Source organism: Anopheles funestus, chromosome 3RL, assembly GCF_943734845.2.
Source record: "Anopheles funestus chromosome 3RL, idAnoFuneDA-416_04, whole genome shotgun sequence".
NCBI classification, from domain to species: domain Eukaryota; kingdom Metazoa; phylum Arthropoda; class Insecta; order Diptera; family Culicidae; genus Anopheles; species Anopheles funestus.
The window spans coordinates 38,910,715-38,927,278 of record NC_064599.1 but is presented as its reverse complement, the minus strand read 5'-3'; the positions used below and the strand labels follow the sequence as shown (position 1 = coordinate 38,927,278).

The 16,564-nt window shown below is 40.8% G+C and overlaps 4 protein-coding genes across 6 annotated transcripts in view; 2 read left to right on the top strand and 2 right to left on the bottom strand.

The window, feature by feature from the left end:
• The window catches only part of LOC125771243 (EGFR adapter protein-like), a 74,886-nt gene extending 70,990 nt beyond the window's left edge, over positions 1 to 3,896 (top strand). For all 3 annotated transcript variants that reach the window (XM_049441655.1, XM_049441654.1, XM_049441653.1), the window contains 3 exons: positions 944 to 1,307; positions 1,391 to 1,996; positions 2,069 to 3,896. In XM_049441655.1, the coding sequence (XP_049297612.1) occupies positions 1,008 to 1,307; positions 1,391 to 1,996; positions 2,069 to 2,242 (1,080 nt within the window). In that variant the 5' untranslated portion in view covers positions 944 to 1,007 and the 3' untranslated portion in view covers positions 2,243 to 3,896. The remainder of the gene's footprint in view (positions 1 to 943; positions 1,308 to 1,390; positions 1,997 to 2,068) is intronic.
• Positions 3,465 to 6,742, bottom strand: LOC125771245 (terpene synthase). The gene is made up of 5 exons (XM_049441656.1): positions 6,201 to 6,742; positions 5,952 to 6,106; positions 5,139 to 5,647; positions 4,879 to 5,006; positions 3,465 to 4,767 (listed from the first exon to the last, which is right to left on the bottom strand). Exons 1-5 carry the CDS (start codon positions 6,279 to 6,281, stop codon positions 4,672 to 4,674), a joined length of 969 nt encoding a protein of 322 aa, XP_049297613.1. The 5' UTR covers positions 6,282 to 6,742; the 3' UTR covers positions 3,465 to 4,671.
• Positions 6,743 to 7,017: 275 nt separating this feature from the next.
• On the top strand, positions 7,018 to 7,822 carry LOC125771247 (signal recognition particle 19 kDa protein). Its single transcript, XM_049441658.1, has 2 exons — positions 7,018 to 7,440; positions 7,503 to 7,822. The coding sequence occupies exons 1-2, from the start codon at positions 7,156 to 7,158 to the stop codon at positions 7,719 to 7,721; spliced, it is 504 nt and encodes a 167-aa protein (XP_049297615.1). The 5' UTR covers positions 7,018 to 7,155; the 3' UTR covers positions 7,722 to 7,822.
• An 8-nt stretch (positions 7,823 to 7,830) lies between these two features.
• On the bottom strand, positions 7,831 to 8,443 carry LOC125767303 (uncharacterized). The gene is made up of 3 exons (XM_049433748.1): positions 8,278 to 8,443; positions 8,032 to 8,216; positions 7,831 to 7,966 (listed from the first exon to the last, which is right to left on the bottom strand). The coding sequence occupies exons 1-3, from the start codon at positions 8,441 to 8,443 to the stop codon at positions 7,895 to 7,897; spliced, it is 423 nt and encodes a 140-aa protein (XP_049289705.1). The 3' UTR covers positions 7,831 to 7,894.
• Between the last annotated feature and the right edge of the window lie 8,121 nt (positions 8,444 to 16,564).

Below are 16,564 nucleotides of genomic sequence, written 5' to 3'. Positions count from 1 at the left end.
AAATGTGTATATCATCAGGGTATGCACAGAATGTCCCTGAAGTTTCCAGTATAAAAGAGTACTATAAACAATTTTGTCAATTTCCTTGGCACAGCCCCATGGTGGTAGCAGAGGACCTTAAGAGTTTTGTACCTACCAGCACCTGTTATGTGACGTTGATTATTTTCATTCCTACAAGTTTTGTATGCTTAGTCTAGATTTCACAGAACATAATGTGTCATAAACTCATGTTTTATCCAGACTATGCTGCCATATGACTTTGCTGATCCCTTATGTCTGAAGGCTCTCTCTCTCTCTCTCTCTCTCTCTCTCTCTCTCTCTTCCTATATCTTTTCTTGGCTTAACGACCTTAGAGCTCATGCCGATCATTTCTGGCTTAATAGACTTATTTTACCACGTAGCCAGATAGTCAATTCTTGTTACGGGGGGACGGTCCGGATGGGATTTGAAACCCTGTCCCTGGTCCTGTCGTGTGGAACTGGCGCTGTTTTACACATGCATCACCGAGTCCCTGCTATGTGTGAAGGCTTGATAATGCAATTTTGCTGGTTCAACAGTAGAGTTTTCCTGCATTATGTAGCCGTCGACCTTTGCTCTTATCCTAAGACTAGTCTCCGGAAAATCTTGCGTCCAGGTCATGAGGTCCAACCCTAACTCACTCATTGCCAGGTATTGGGACTTGAAACTAATGAATTTCCTCTCACGCTGCTCATACTATATGCCTATCTTCAAACCTGTTAGACGAAAATGATCCATCAATTATCTTTTCGTCCCTAGATCTGTATGTCCCATCTCGCGAGATCTGCCGAATAAAAAACGATTATATGACTCACATATTTTCGAGCAATTTTGGACTGCTCAATTATTAAAATAAATATTATTACAAAATGACTTCCAAAGCAAGATATTGAACCATTTTCCCTCTCTCATTTTGCTTTTATAGTTTGTACCGTCTCATCAACCGAAACCATGCTGCCGCTGATGTGATGTGAGTGCGAACCCACAATATGAACTGTACCGCCATCAACAGCAACCAGATCGAAACGACACCAAACAATCTACCCCGGTTGATGGGGGGCATGGGAACGGCGACACCATTATCGACTAGCACACCCACCTCCCGCACGGCCAAGGCTACCATCTGCAGCGGTACGGGAGGTACGGGCGGAAGCGTAGGGACGACCGTGTTCTTCCACCGTACCACCAACAATCTGCTGGATGTGCCGCGGACAGCCAACAGCTCCGAGGAGGAAAACTCACCGACGGAATTGAATACCTGCCGCAAACTAACCGAAAAGCCACCGCTGGTAAGGAGGGATTAAACTGTTCAATTCCATTAGACGCAAGGCTATTCCATTAGATAGCTGCTTAACCAAGGTTATAATTTTAGGTGAAACGACTTACGATGGGTATTTTAAGGACGGCAGAAGACAGCAGACCACTGGTTCACAGCTCATCGTCTCCATCGAGCTCGTCCAGCTCGTCCCAGACGATCTCGGATGGGTATGTGAACGAAGGTATCTGTGCCGATACGGCCGAAACGACTCTCTCGACGAGCGTGTTTACTAGCAAACTGTCCGGATCTACTACCACCTCCACGACAGCAACGACGATGATTGCTGGCAGTAGCACCATACGAAGTCCACTGTCATCGGGACCATCACTAGCAGCTGGTGCAAGCGTTCTGCTCGATGCCGGTGGACCCCGGTACAATCATACGGCAACAACGCTGCTCTACCCACCGGCCGTACCACTCCGCAACGATAGTCTTAGCCTGAAGGAGCAGCACGAACTGAAAGGAGCACCCTGGTTTCAGGCGGGCATACCGCGCGAAATTTCGCTCGAAGTCCTATCGCGCCAAAATCCGGGCGCATTCCTAGTGCGCCAAAGTACCACCAAACCGGGATGCTTTGCGCTGTCGCTACGTGTACCGCCACCGGCACCGAAGGTGGCACACTACCTAATTCTAAGAACGATACGGGGGTACAAAATAAAGGTACGCGTTGGTTTGCTCTTCTACCGCGACGGTTTGCCCCTTTTAACGCGCCATTTGAACTTCTCGTTACAGGGCTTTACGAAAGAATTTACCTCCCTAAGGGCACTGATAACGCATCATTCGGTGATGCCGGAGCTGCTGCCCGTTCCGCTCGCACTACCAAGACCACCGCAGATCGTCCACCGGCAGGAAGATCCGGAAACGTACGGTTCGCTGAACGACTTTCAGAATATGATTACCGAGTGATAGAGAAGAGACCGGATTGACTTTCTTTCTACCGTTTTGTACGGTGTTACAGCATTTACTCTCGCGCACCAGACACATCACACCGAAGGAATGAAGCGATATGTGATTTGGATTTATTCGTTTCGTTCTACAGTATCGCTCTATCAGCCACGATTTAAAAAAAAAACATTCAAACATTTCTGGCTATCAATTTGGAGATTGTTTGTTTAAATTTCTGTGTTCGCTTTTAACGCACTACACCCGATTCGGAACTAGTAGTGAACAAGTTAGGGCAGTAATTGTCTGATTTAGTTAGAATTGGAATATTTTCTTGCACTATTCTCCCACGAAATATAAACTGTACTGTTGAAACGCTTCTGTATAAATTAGGATAGGAATACTGTCAATTGGCGCAACAGTGAAATTGAAACTGATTAGAGAACACGTGTGAATCGTGACGGTTCAAACGATACAAAATTTAAACCCTAGTCAAAAGCAGCTCGAAAAACACGATTGAACGCTTCCAGACAGGTTAAAAGTGATAGCAATGTGAATGTCGTAAAATGCAACTAATGTGTAAAAGTGTTGTAAAATGAAGCAATAATGTTGTGAGACAAAAAAGGTTTAGAGTGAGCTAAGTGGGTACGTTATCCCGCAAAATCCGATTGTAGACAAATATTACCGAACTAATGAAGAAAAAGTTAAAGTAACGTAACGTAATAACAAGTTTGATTGTAGGGTAAGACATGAAAAAAGACGGCATAGAAGAAAAGAGCAAACAAATGGCATATGTGAATGAAAATACCAAAAAAGTTTAACTGAAACCAGTTATGGGAGAATGAGTGCATTATTTAAATATGTATTTTTAATTGTACGATTGTAAAGTTAAGAAGATATGCTCGTAGCATGAGTTGGGAAAACAACCGCCATCGTTACTACACTTTGGGCTTTTGGAATCGTTGTTCATATGGCATGGCGGAGGTAAAGGTTAGCAAAGGTTTTGTAATTTTTAAATTCTTTCTTCACAAAACGCACGAACATGCGGCGTGCTTATTGTCAATCACCTTCGTTGCTACAGACACGTATGCGACTAGTATCGCTCATAGGGTCATAGTTTGAGCTATAGTTTAAAGCCAAGCATGTATGGTTTTTGTTTCTTCTTCCTTCTAGCAATTAGAAGGTACCTCCGAAAGGAAAGATTCCACTACTTTGCTGCATAATGCTGTTTTTTTGTGTGATTTTGTTTTGTTTTGCTTTAATCTATTATCTCGCGAGCTTCTAAAACACAATTCTATTTAATTGTATACGAAGAATGACGTTTCTTCCGGAAGACTTTACTCTGTTACACACCATACAGATATTTAGGATGGTTTATTTTATAACCTACGAACGTTTGTGAAATAGATGCAATTAAATGCCTTTACTAAAGGAGTGCAATCCGTTAAGCGCTTTAGTGTAAACTTAATCTTCATTTGTTAAGTGGACATCAATGTTTCGTTCAATTAAATACTTTTCATTTGGAACAAACGTTTAAGATCATTGAGCATGTAATAGCATAACGGCTGAACGGTAGCAGGTAGCAGATAATCACACATAAGCTTTACTAAATCTTGCTAGAAGCATTCTATTCTTCGTATATTCCCTCTGGCTATCCAAAGTTGTGCAAAAAAAACAACACACAACGAAATCTTTGTATGAAACTTAAATAAAACAATAAAAACCAGCCATAATTGAAATAAACTAATAGTATAATCCATATGCCACCGTACCGTAACCGATACAGGTACAGCAGTCGTTCGTTCATGTACGGCACACGGTTGCCCTTTTTACGGCCTTTGCTGCGATAGCTGACCATCATTATGAAACGAAATAAAGTTATATGTACAGCAAATCTAGAAAGAAACATAGATCATTTGTATTGCGAGGAAAGAAACATTGATTGGCAATACACTTTCTAATGCGTGAACAGCAATAGCATTCGTTCTACATCAAATTGTGGTTCGATTTATAGCGATTTTTTTCCTACAGCTAAGGCATGGCTCGCACTAAACTACTTAGTATAGTTTTGTAGCAATTTCTTGAATGACGAATAAGCTACACAACCAGACAGCAACAATTGCGCTAACAAAAACGCGAGACGAGAGCTGAGCTCAATCACTGAGCTTCTAACCGTGCAGCAGCGATAAAGCACACTTTCGTCGTTCTGTTTCACCACATTTGCTCCATATGCAAACGACTAAGCACCACATCGAAATCATAATAACAATAGCCTGAACTACTAGTTATTGTCGCTCACACAAATCCGCAACCCGTAAGCGTTGTGTACCCTAATATCGAATCTGACTGCCGTTTTTTTTTTGCTTTAATCGAGACGATTTATCCCTTTCCCGAGAAAAAAACCGGATATCAGTGATATGAATCTGGGGAATCTATTTCTCTGCAGCACGGTTTTACAGTTGTTTCGTCTCATCGTCGGAGAGTTGTTTCCAACTAAGCAAATCGTTTAGTAGTGCCTCCATAATTGGATTTGGTCCAAGACTTTTTACCTGCAAATCGATATTTAAATATTAGCGATACGTTTTGTTTCGTTTTTATTTTCACCCGGCTTTGTGCGCACAACTATGCACACCACATATTGCATTTCTGCCCCTGCTTACCTCCTTGCGAGCCTCTTTGTCGAGTGCGTCAAGTACGTCACGAGTGTACTGAAAGCTACCTAACTTTTCCAGCAACGAAATGCAATACCTCTTGACCTCTACATCGCGCGTTCGTTGGCGTAAAATATCTGTGTGGCGGGAAAGCATGGGAAAGGAGCAGAATAAATTATTCGCGTTAGGAAATGAACGGCTCACCACCATCGGTAGCGAGCACGTTTGGCAGAGTTCCAACATTTCCACCACCGACTCCGAATACTCACGTAAAACTTGCTTATCGTACTTTTGCGTCTGAACCGCGTGAATAATCGGGAAGCTGAATTTTCCCTCCGTTAGATCCTCACAGTAGCTCTTGTTTTCGGAGTATTCCTTCATGCTAAGATTGCAGTAATCGTCCCGTATTTGAAAGTACAGACCCAGTATTGCCGTTAGTTTGTTGAAATCTTTCCGATTGTCACTGAACAGCTGCATCAGCCGGATGGCAAGCATGAACAGCCCGCCCGTCTTACGAATCGTCATCTGCTTATACTCGGATTCGGTGGGACAGGCAAAATTGTCGCGCCAATAAATTTCCATACCCTGGCCCCGGTGCAGCTCCAGCAGCTGCTCCGTGTAGACTAGCGTTGCGTCCGGATGTCCGAGCTGCTGCACCTTTTCCAGGGCCAAAAATAGGACATAATTGGCCGCGTTGATGGTGCTCGCTACGCCGTAGATTTTGTGTGCCACCGGGATACCTCTGCGGAGGATAGAATTGTCTTCGATATCGTCGATGCTGGAAATAGAACATCGAGAACACATCGAACCAGGGGAAACAGTGGGGATTGGGTGAGGGACGGTTTAGACGGGGTGGCCAGATACGAAATACATTATTAGTATTGGAAGCTTAGGCTGTGAAGCATGCTGCATTACGATGCGGTGAGGTAGGGTGCCATTTTTCCTTCAACATAAACAAACATGCTTCTGCTACTGCTGGTGCTCATCAACGGCACTTTGGTGGCGTAAACATTTCACGCGACCTCGCGGCACGAGCAAGCAGCGTATACACATGAGTCAGCATGACGCGGAACGGTACTTACAGCAGACTAGAATTGTGCAGCATTTGGACTATCTCACTTATTGCTGCCAGTTTGTCGTTGGGAATGGATAGCCAATGGTTTATCGCTAGCGCTAGTTTTGAGCGAACCTGCTTGCCAGGTATTTGCTGGATGTACGAGAACGGTTGCAGCAATGTCTGACGATAAACACAGAAAACAAAGACATATTAAGCGTTTGTTCTTACGGGAAGGGTATACATTCACAGAAACCAAATCGAAAGCCACATTCACCTCATCCTGTTCTTTTTGAGATGATTTATCACGGCACTTGTCCAGAATTTCGTTGAATTCATTCATATTGAACGACGACATTGTTGATCTCAAGGATATCACACAACACGGATCTATAATAGCACGCGCACACGCTTTTTCACGATCGACCTCCACACACCAAGGGTTTGCGTCCGATACTAGGTGCTGTACCAGTTTAAAATCACGCTATTGGAGTTTCTCCGATCGATAACTGCCGCACACGCTGCGCACTCCGTTCGCATACCGAGCGAATCCTTCCCTGCAGTCTGCAGTAGTCCGCAATGGAGATAATTTAGTTTTTTTTTCTCCTCCGAACGGGTCGATAATTCTTCTTCTTAAAATTGCTGACAGATCGTGATACAATCCCGGCAGCTAAATCACTATTTCACTTACTTACAAACATACTACGTGCTAGTTGTTGTTGGTTGATTAGCTCTACTTTGTTTGTACAACAAGCATTTTCAGAAAGTTTAGATAAAACTTGTACGAAACCTACGAAGTAATGTTTGTTTTGATAAACAGCCATATTGATTTGACATAGGCACTGTCAATTCGTACGTCTATACCCTTCAGTTGTAGGTTTGAATAAAATATCTCGCAAATTTCATTTTACGATAAACTATAAAATGATGAATTATATTTGGTTCCCTATAATTTGTACAAATATTACACGCAAAGACTTCAAAACTGAAACAACCAAAACGACGATTCATGTGAAGACATTCAAAAATAGATCTTTCTGAAGGGATTGTTGTCGTGCGGCATGCCTTCAGTAACGTGCGTTGACTTTGTTGAACACATTGACGACGACGTGTCAAGGGAAGTGTTTTCGAATGTTGTTTTTCTTTGGCGTGAACGTGAGAACGACCGTATTAGCTCAGATTTTACTCTAAATTTTCTAAATCCAGCTCCATTCAATAACAACGATATCGAAATGGCAGCGATGCACGCACATCCGGGACAGCCTGGAGGTTCGCGAATGGCTGGTCCACCGCCGCTAGCACCGTGGTCACCCGACAAGAAGCACAGTGACCGCGAGCGATGGGTCTGCATCTATCCTGCATACATCAATCGTAAGAAATCAAGACAGGAAGGTCGTCGAATTCCGAAACAATGCTGTGTGGATGATCCATCACCGCAGGAAATACGAGATGTGCTGCAAGCTTTGAACATGAACGTGTTGGTTGAGCTGAAACAGTATCCCCGAGAGCGCAGCAGGGTATAGTCCCATGGGTGGAAAAACGAGTAGAATTGTATTTTAAAATCCTGATTTTCTTCCAGGAACTGCAATGCCGAGGTCGAATTCGGGTACAGCTTCGTAGTGACGATGGCACCCCGTTAAATTCGGAGTATGCCTCAAGGGACAGTATATTGATGCATCTTGGCAAGACAATTCCGATGCTGAAAAGTAGACAAACTAAAGCACCCGAACAATCGCAGGCCGCAGCCTCCTCTAGTGCTGGACATTCGCAAAAGAAGGGCAAGGGAAAACGACGATAAATGGCACAGGCAAGTAGTTAACGTGACCCAGGCGAATATAACTAGCGCTGAATGCTAAAGAACAGGGCAATAAATGAAACACTCGTCGGCTTGAATTATAATTGCTTGTATTTTAAATCTCTTTAAGAAATGGAAGAGAAAATTTAATCCATTAGAGTTTGTGTGTGTGTGTGTTAAACTCTGCCCCGTCTGACAAAGAGAGGCCTTGGGTTTGGTGCCATGACAAAATTCTTTACTCTGTAAGCCTAAAAAGAAGCATTAGCATTTGTTAAAACCGCCCACAGCTTCCTTCTGCGAATTGCGAACTTACCTTGCGACGTGGACCACAATCTTTCGTAAAGTTTTTATTTCTACCGAAACAGGGTCGCCTTCTTCTGGCTGGTGCAACAAAGCCCGGTTGAGCTACCAATTCATCCCCTTCGGTTTGCTTTGCTGTTTCCTCTGCTGCTACGATTGCTGTATCGTCTCGCTTTACTCTCGTTTCCTCGGATTGTCCTGCGGCAAAAGGGAAAATCTTAATAGAACAGGAAGTGGATTGATTTTCAACGTTAATCACCGTTTTCGAGGTAGTCCAAAGGTAGACATTGTGGATTATATTCATCTTCCGCATTGGCGATAGTATCCGTGCCATCCTTTGCACTTTCGATCGGTAGTCCAAACCCGGTATTGAACCAAAGCACCGCGGCAAGGGTACAGGTAAGTAATGTGCGTTTTAAAATCATCTCTCGTTTCTTTGCACCCCGTTAGTCAACCAACAACGACCTGGAAATTGTATCATCCTTGTTCATTTTATACCTTTTTAATACGCGTAATCTAAAACGTGCTTTCGATTAAGTGTCTGCTAATCAGCTATCGTTTGGTTGAAATTCTTCCGGTTGGCAGTTATAATGTTATCTGGAGTGGATTGGAATGGACGTGTCTTTGGGAAAATTTTAGTTATGTTTATCAATTTTTAATAAGATACAAATAAACGAAACGCATAATGTAGTGAAGTTACTTAGTTTAGAAGTTTAGAAGTAAATACACTGCTGAGCATTTATCCTTCACGAACACTCGCTACTGGCCACAGTAAGTTATTTGTAGCTTTTACAGCAAATAAAAATATATTTAATACAGGTAACCCTAATAACTTCCAGCAGGGTTACTATTTCATTTTATACGAAACATAGAAAATATAAATCAGAATACCGGTTCAGAAAATTCAGTCAAGATTCGTCCTTTTTGCATTATGCGTATTTGCAGGCTTTTATTACTTAATTATATAAATTAATCATAACACTAGGGGGCATAATATGCTTATAATTAATAGTCCAGTTGATAGGATTTCAACAGCTCTTAAAAGTACATTCCTTGTATTTTTCCCATTATTAATTGATTTATGTTCCATTCGTGGTAGAAAGATCTACAACTTCCGACATTTCCATCGAACCCTCGCTAGTGGTAGAGCGTGTCACAGACACGATACGTTCACTCGTGCCATTTTCCATTACCGTACTGCTGGGCTGTACCGGAACCGCTGTCGTACCACCTTTGGAGGCAAAGTTAGAGAACAAAATCTTATGAAATCCAGCTTTTCCAGCAGCGCCGGTTTCATCCGGCGTAATTGCCCGCCGTCCAAATCTTGCACGGGTGGATCGTTTCTGTGGCAGTTGGATAAAGAGATCGTACACCAGCCCAAGCTTTTCACTGTTGGCCCTAATTAGATCAATGCATTTGGCATCTACACAACAGAACAAGAGCAAAGAAAACAGACGTTTTAAAGCAATAGGATTAGGAACGGTTAACGGGTTGCTTACGTTCAGTCGGATCCTGACTACATTCGCAGATGCACTCTTCACCACAGTAGAACCCATTGCAAGTTGGGCAGAAGCTGCATAAATCACGACAAGATCGCTGTTGATCGAGGAAGTGTGCACTGCTATCGTTGAAATCGGGCGCATAAATGGATGCCGATTTAACCACTGGAAAGTGTAGAAGATCATGTTTTGTAGTACCGCATGCGTGTTCCAATGTTGGACGCTCAAGATCGTTCACTTACCATCAACATGTACCGACGCTAGAAGAAGTAGGGTCGTTCCAACTAGTAGGAGAACACATCGCTGTCGCTGTTGCTGCATTATGGTCGCTCGTTCGCTGTGGACTAAATGACTAACCGGTACGATTTCCTCACGTTCGGTGTGTCGTTTTTCCGCGGAACTTATCAACGTCGCCGCTTGGAATGTTTAGACTTTCAAACCAAGAAGGTTTATTTTTTATTATGACCAACTCTCCAACTTTTCCACTAAGTGCAAGCAACTAACAATTGCCACTGGTAAGTTGTATCAAGGTTGCAAAACAGAACAATATTATCAGACTCAAACCAGCCTCACTAGGTGGTTGTAAGAACGTTCTTACTTGTTTGCAACATACCGAAGCTAACAAGACGTGGATACAGCAGCGTGTTGTAAAAGACAAACACCTCCTTTGTACCTTGAATTTACATTGTCTGTGGTAAAGTGGTTGAGGTGTTTCGGATATGTTGGTCACCGTTGGTAAAAATATCTTATCAATGAACATAATTCGACACATTAGCTGGGTTTTAATATTACTTTGAGGTTTTTTTTCTATTGTTGCATATTTTTGAAAAGTGAAAGATCTTTCATTTCTAAAGTACGAATTAAAGTGATACAAGCGATGCAAGTGGCGGAAAGGCGTATGCTAAGCAATAAAAATAGCTAAATTAATAAATAAAATTGATAATAAATAACATAAATGAACAAAAGTCTAAGAATTATCATAAGCAAACTGTGAAAATAATAAGCAAACATATAAAAATACAAAAATACTAAAAAACAAATAATATCAATAATATAGAAAATCCCAAAATCGATTAACGAGTGATAAAGTTGGCGTATTTCATTCATGCAGTCTGTCCCGAATTCGTATTTATCATAGACTAACAAATGTATAACAAATGGAAAAAATATATTGGAGTCGATGTGTTGGTTGATTGTAATAGCAAAGAGAATCGGTCAAACATCAAACACAACAATACACAGTTATTGAGTGCGTTACATTAGTTTTCGGATAAAGGAATACTTTTTTTTTGATAAATTTTCAGTCTATTCCGGAAACCTTGAAGATCTGTTAAATACCTGACACATATAACTGATCACAGTGTAAATAAATTTTATTGGAATGAATAAGAAAACAAAATACCCTGATATTGTTTAGAAAACATAAAAATTTGTGTTAAAAGACGTAGTTTTTAGAGTTTTTTTTTACTCAATTATTTTACCGCACGACAGGCTTGTTCATGACACGATTGCGCTCTCGTCGCAACTTGGCGCGCCGTTTCGCGATCAGCAATTTAAGCTTCTCCTTGAACAATGCCCTGTTTTGTCCTGGATTAAGGAAAGCGCCCACTCGTTCTCCACGATTCATTCTGGTGCGTCTGGTTGGCTTTGTGGCCGGTATCCGTTCGATGCTATGATTGAAAATGATCTTATCACCATCGGGATCATCCACCACTACGCTATACTTAAGCTCTGGAAAGAAACACATTGTTGGTTGCGGCAAGAAGCATCGTTTGAGAGGAGATTACTCACTATTCTTATCACAGCTTATCACGCGTGGTTTTATGTTGCAATGCTTTTCGTCATGGTCATCGCCAGCTTGCGCACTGCAGACGATCAGTGCTGTAGACGAAAAAAAAAACATGAAGATCACACGGCTGTTTAGCCAACACTGCTGAGTGTTGCACTTTTCACCTACCGATGGAGAAAGCCAACAGGCACTTTCTCCCAAGATCCGAACACATCCTTCCCTAGCTGTAAAAGCTGCTGACTGATGGTATCACTATGCTGACCGTTTCAGTTCCGTCACCGGTGGCGAAATGGAGTCGGTTCTGCTGAGAAAGGCACATTTACTCGGTGCGTCAGCAGTGGATTGCTGGGCTTTAAAGAAAATACGAATCGCTCTGTGAAGGTTGTTTGGTTGACCTTTAGCAAACGGTAGCCATACCGTCCTCTCGGTTGGCCAAAACCGGTAAACTTTGTCATGTTTACGAGCAGGACACAAACGCAAAATCCTGCTACGCGTTGTTGTTTGAGAAAACAACATGTCTCTAGTGTTTGTTTTTTTCCATTTGTGCTAATAAAACCATTTTTGAGACGTTTGTACGTACAGTGTAAAAAATATTAAATAAAACGGAAGTTTTATGTTTGTTTCGCTAGTTAGTTTATATTTAGCTTCTATAGCATGGGTCAAGGACCGATGGGTTATAATATATTTTAATTTATTTACCTATTCCAAAAAACGCGCATGTAGTAAGAACATCATTCCTTTGATTAACTTGGAAAGCACCAAAATATTTAAAAAAAAGTTGTTTCTTTCAATCTTTTTTAGGAATACGAATATATAAGTACATGTTGATTCATTCAAGATGTTAAGTATCTGGATCAACAAAAATCGATCGTTTCGGTCGGATACGATCGTAGAAGTTTCTACAATATTTTGACACCTCTGGAAAATCCATCTAATGGAAGCCCGGTCATTCGCCTGGAGGAATGAGCAGCAGTTCAAACGGAAAACTGATTGCAATGTGTGCACATTTTTGACAAGTTGGCCGTATATTTGGCCGAATGGGGTAGGTATAAAAGAGCATATGGTCTAAAAATATTTGATCCAAATGGATATCCACATGCGGGAGTGTCAATCTAAGCCCGCTGGTGTTGGAGAATGAAATGGAGCGGTAGATGGTGTCCAAGTATGCAGAGCCTCAGAGCGTGTTTCACTCGATCTCGAGAATTTCAGGATAAATTTAAAGATGATAAATTATATAAAAATTTAAAAATTACACTAAAACTAAAGGCTTTAGTGCACTAAAGCGATCTTGGGAGTTTTTTTTGGGAATATTTAAAGAATGACTATAAACATATGAAGAACCTTAATGAAGTAAAAGAAAATGCATTTGTGTATTTTTCTGTTTTTCATCTTTTTATCATCCTTTTTATTATGATACCTACCTATGATGATCTACCTTTAATATAATGATGATATCATAAAACAACATAGTTGAAACTTGAACAAGTGAATCATTTTACGTTTAAGGTGTCCAAAATTCGTTACATTATGTTATTCTTATTATATCTTATATCTATACTATGCTATAATTTGATATTATTGTGTTAAAAATAGAAATCGAATTGAAAAAACAGGAATGTGCCCCCTCGCCGGTGAATCTCCGGTCTAATATGTTCAGCTCGTTAACGATAAAGTAAACATTAAAAAGATTGTATAACCCATTATAGTTTCTGGAGTATTCAGAGTATGATACCCTCTTAAAAGATACCTAATTAATATTAAGCGATCTTAACTGGAATGAGTAGAGGTAGAGGTAGGGTAGAGAGAGGTGAAAGATAGGTGAAGTAAAAAAACTGTATGCTTCTGGAGATTCTAGGAGAAAATTAGGCAAACTTACAGAGGGTGAGAATAGTTTGGCCGTTTTAACGGCAACCTTCGAAGTCGTCAATGCCAAGCAGACGACAGCTGGACTAATAAGCAGGCTTACTCATTAAGCCATAAACAAAGGAACTACCGAGAAATTTCCGAAAAAAGCACCCATTCAATATGGTAAATATGACTCCAAGACGTAGGAACCCAAGTCACGAACAATGCGATTAATGATATTACGATCTTGCGTTTTCCGTGCTCCGATAAAGCTTATAGTTCTTTTTTTTTTATTTGTAGATACAATGCATCTTTGCATTAAATCAAGAACGTATATTTTTCATATTTTAATATAGCTGTTCTTCTTTTCTATTGTGCAGAACTATGCTGATTGGAAATCAATAGAAGTAAATGCTATGTTAAAAATTCGATTGAAGAGATTGTGTTACAATTTCGTTTGTATTACATTTGTATACAAAAAAATGTAAATAATTTCTATATCTAGTTTCTAATAATTTATATTTCTAGCTATTATTGCAAATAACACTTACTTCTGTCAATTGGGGTTGATTTATTCATAATTTTCTTTAATTTTATATATGCGTCATGATTCAATAACAACTTTATTGAAATGAGCAGTTTCCTATTCTAAAATTATATTATATCTATAATTTTTGCAAATCGTGTTGCAATTTCCTACATATATTTAATTATATAACAGTAAATTTGTCGATGTTTAAGCTTATATTATGGTAATCTAATGCGTATTCCATTAAGTAGCGATTTAAGATTTTACAGAAGATTGTGTTGTAGTGCGCTGTAAAATATTAATTAGTTTAGCAGAGAACTTAATGAAGAGTTGTAATATATTTGAAATTAAATGGTAATTCTTACCCTTCGTCTAGGAATATTTCTGTTGTTTCGTCGCGCTTGGAATCGCTCCCTTCGTCTTGCCAGTCTATTCTGACGAGGCGACTGGTCTGTGTTTCGTTTAGTACGCTGCATTGCGATAACGCTACGTGTGGCGGCAGCATCCATCACCTGCAGGTCGTACTCGATGCCCAGAATGTTGTTAGTTTCACGCACGAACTGGAAGCACTGTGATTCTGTTTAAAGAAAACAACAAGCCCAAACGATGATTAGATAATTACAAACTTGAGGATGCAATGACTCATTACTCACTTTCTGCCGGATTTGGACAGTAGCAAAGACACAAGTTCTCCTCCGGAACGAAATTGGCCGTGCAATTGCAATTATTGCAGTACGATTTACACGACCAATCCTTGATGCCCGTTTCCAGTTCGCTTTCCAGCGTAAGCTCGTAAGCGTTGATGGCCGTTGGAAGTGCAAGAGCAAAAAGCCCCAGCTGCAGGAACAGCAGGATCAGTGATGTTACCACTCGTTGACCCATGGTCGGGGAGCTTCTGAATGTGTATCTTGAGGGATCTGACAGTGTTTGATGAACTATGAGTTCTCCGTTGGTATCGTGCTGTTGGATGATTTATATTGTACCTAGGCGCCTTGTGGCGCTTGCCGCGTGTTCTTGGTTTAGGAAAGATATGCTGACGTTACCAGCAAAAGGAAAGCTGCCGAGGTGAGTTTAGTGTCAGCAAAGAAGACAAACAAACAAAGAGCCGCTCGCGTTACGTTTGTTGGAGTGTTTTGGGAAAGCAAGAGCTTCCTCCTTAGGAAATGTACGTTAGTTAGCTTGTATCACGGAAGTCACCGGTCAAGATCAACCTTGGGTGAAGTAAGAAGCGTGAAGTAATAAAGACGCTGTAGATTGTGAGAAAGGTGTACATTCTCAATCAGTCTGCTTTTATCAGCACAAGTCACATAGTACACTGGCGGTCATGGTATTAAATCGATACACCTGCAAGATTACTGGTGACGCGTGGAACTACCGTTGGCCGATTCTTCTGCTGTATTGCTGCACTTTCTTGATGTTGGCTGGGTTTGTAGAAGCTCGGTCAATTGTTGATGTGAATCGATCAATGCTTCACCGATCGCTGGATGGTCTTCAACTTCAGGGCAATCAATTCGTCCGGGGTGTGCCATGCGAAACAGCCTGTGAACACTGTGGCTGTAAAGGAATCTATCTTGGCGACAAGTGCATCTGCTCCTGTACCACCGATAACAAGGAAAGTGAGTACAAATTCACACTAAACACTAACAGAAAGACATTAATCATTCCCTTACATTTCGATATTTAGCAACGAATTGTTTGTCGGCCATTCGGAAAAATGAACTGAGAGCTGGCATTGACAATGATATTCTGATTTTAACGCGTACGGGCGCAAGATTTGCGCGGGACATACGGCAAAGAGCTTCACTAAGGGCGCGCATGGGACGAGGCGCATCCGCTGCATGGAACACGAAACGTAATGCTGACGAGATGCGAACCGTAAACAACAGAAAAGTTAATAAAAATATTCAGTGATTAATTATAATAATTTTAAGCATTGCCTATTGAAAATTATTAATCATCTTACTGATACATTAAACAGTAAAACTGTGCAGTAGTGTAAGCTATGAATTTTAATATTATGAGAAAAGTAGAGAAATTGATCGAAACTTTAAATATGTTTAATGAAATACATAGTTATATCTAAATTTTGCAATATAAAATATGTTCTTACCATATCATCGCGCATCTTCGCAGTGTTTGTGTTAGACAAATGGTATCTATTTTCATGAGATGTACTTTTTTGTGGCTTCTCTTACTTTGCGTTCAATTCTTGTAAAATTTTCCGGTATTTTGATTCCGATTTTGACATTCTGTTATACACTGCGAAAGTCGTTAATCAAATCTCCAATGGAACATTGAAAAATTTAAATGACTATTTTATAGCTTATTTGCTAAAGCCAATAGCAGATAAATAAAAAAGAAAGAGGAGTGAGACAGGCTTTATTTAAAAAAAAAAAAAAACATTTGCAACACGTTTGATACGTTTCTGTGGTTTTAGTTTATTCTTCTTCGCTTTTGTGCAACGTTCTACTGGTTACTAATCGTGCTTAGAATAAGTAGCTTTAATAGACTTCATTATACCACGTAACCGCCCGGTGGGGGCGGTCCGGTGGTGCATGTGATAAACGGCGCCAGTCCACACGGCCGGACCCGGTTCAAATCCCATCCGGACCGTTCCCCCGTAGCAAGGACTGACTATCCGGCTACGTGATAAAATAAGTCTAGTAAGCCAGAAATGGCCAGCGTGACCTATAAGGTCGTTAAGCCAAGAAGAAGAAGATACCACGTAACCGAACGGTTCAGATGGGGTTTGATGCAGGTCCTATCATGTAAAAATCTTCGACCCTACAACGCAGCCCAACCGGTTAGTTGTTCAGTTATCGCAAATATCAACGTCTGAACTTAACTGATATTTTTTTACTTAATTTTATACATAATTTGTTTA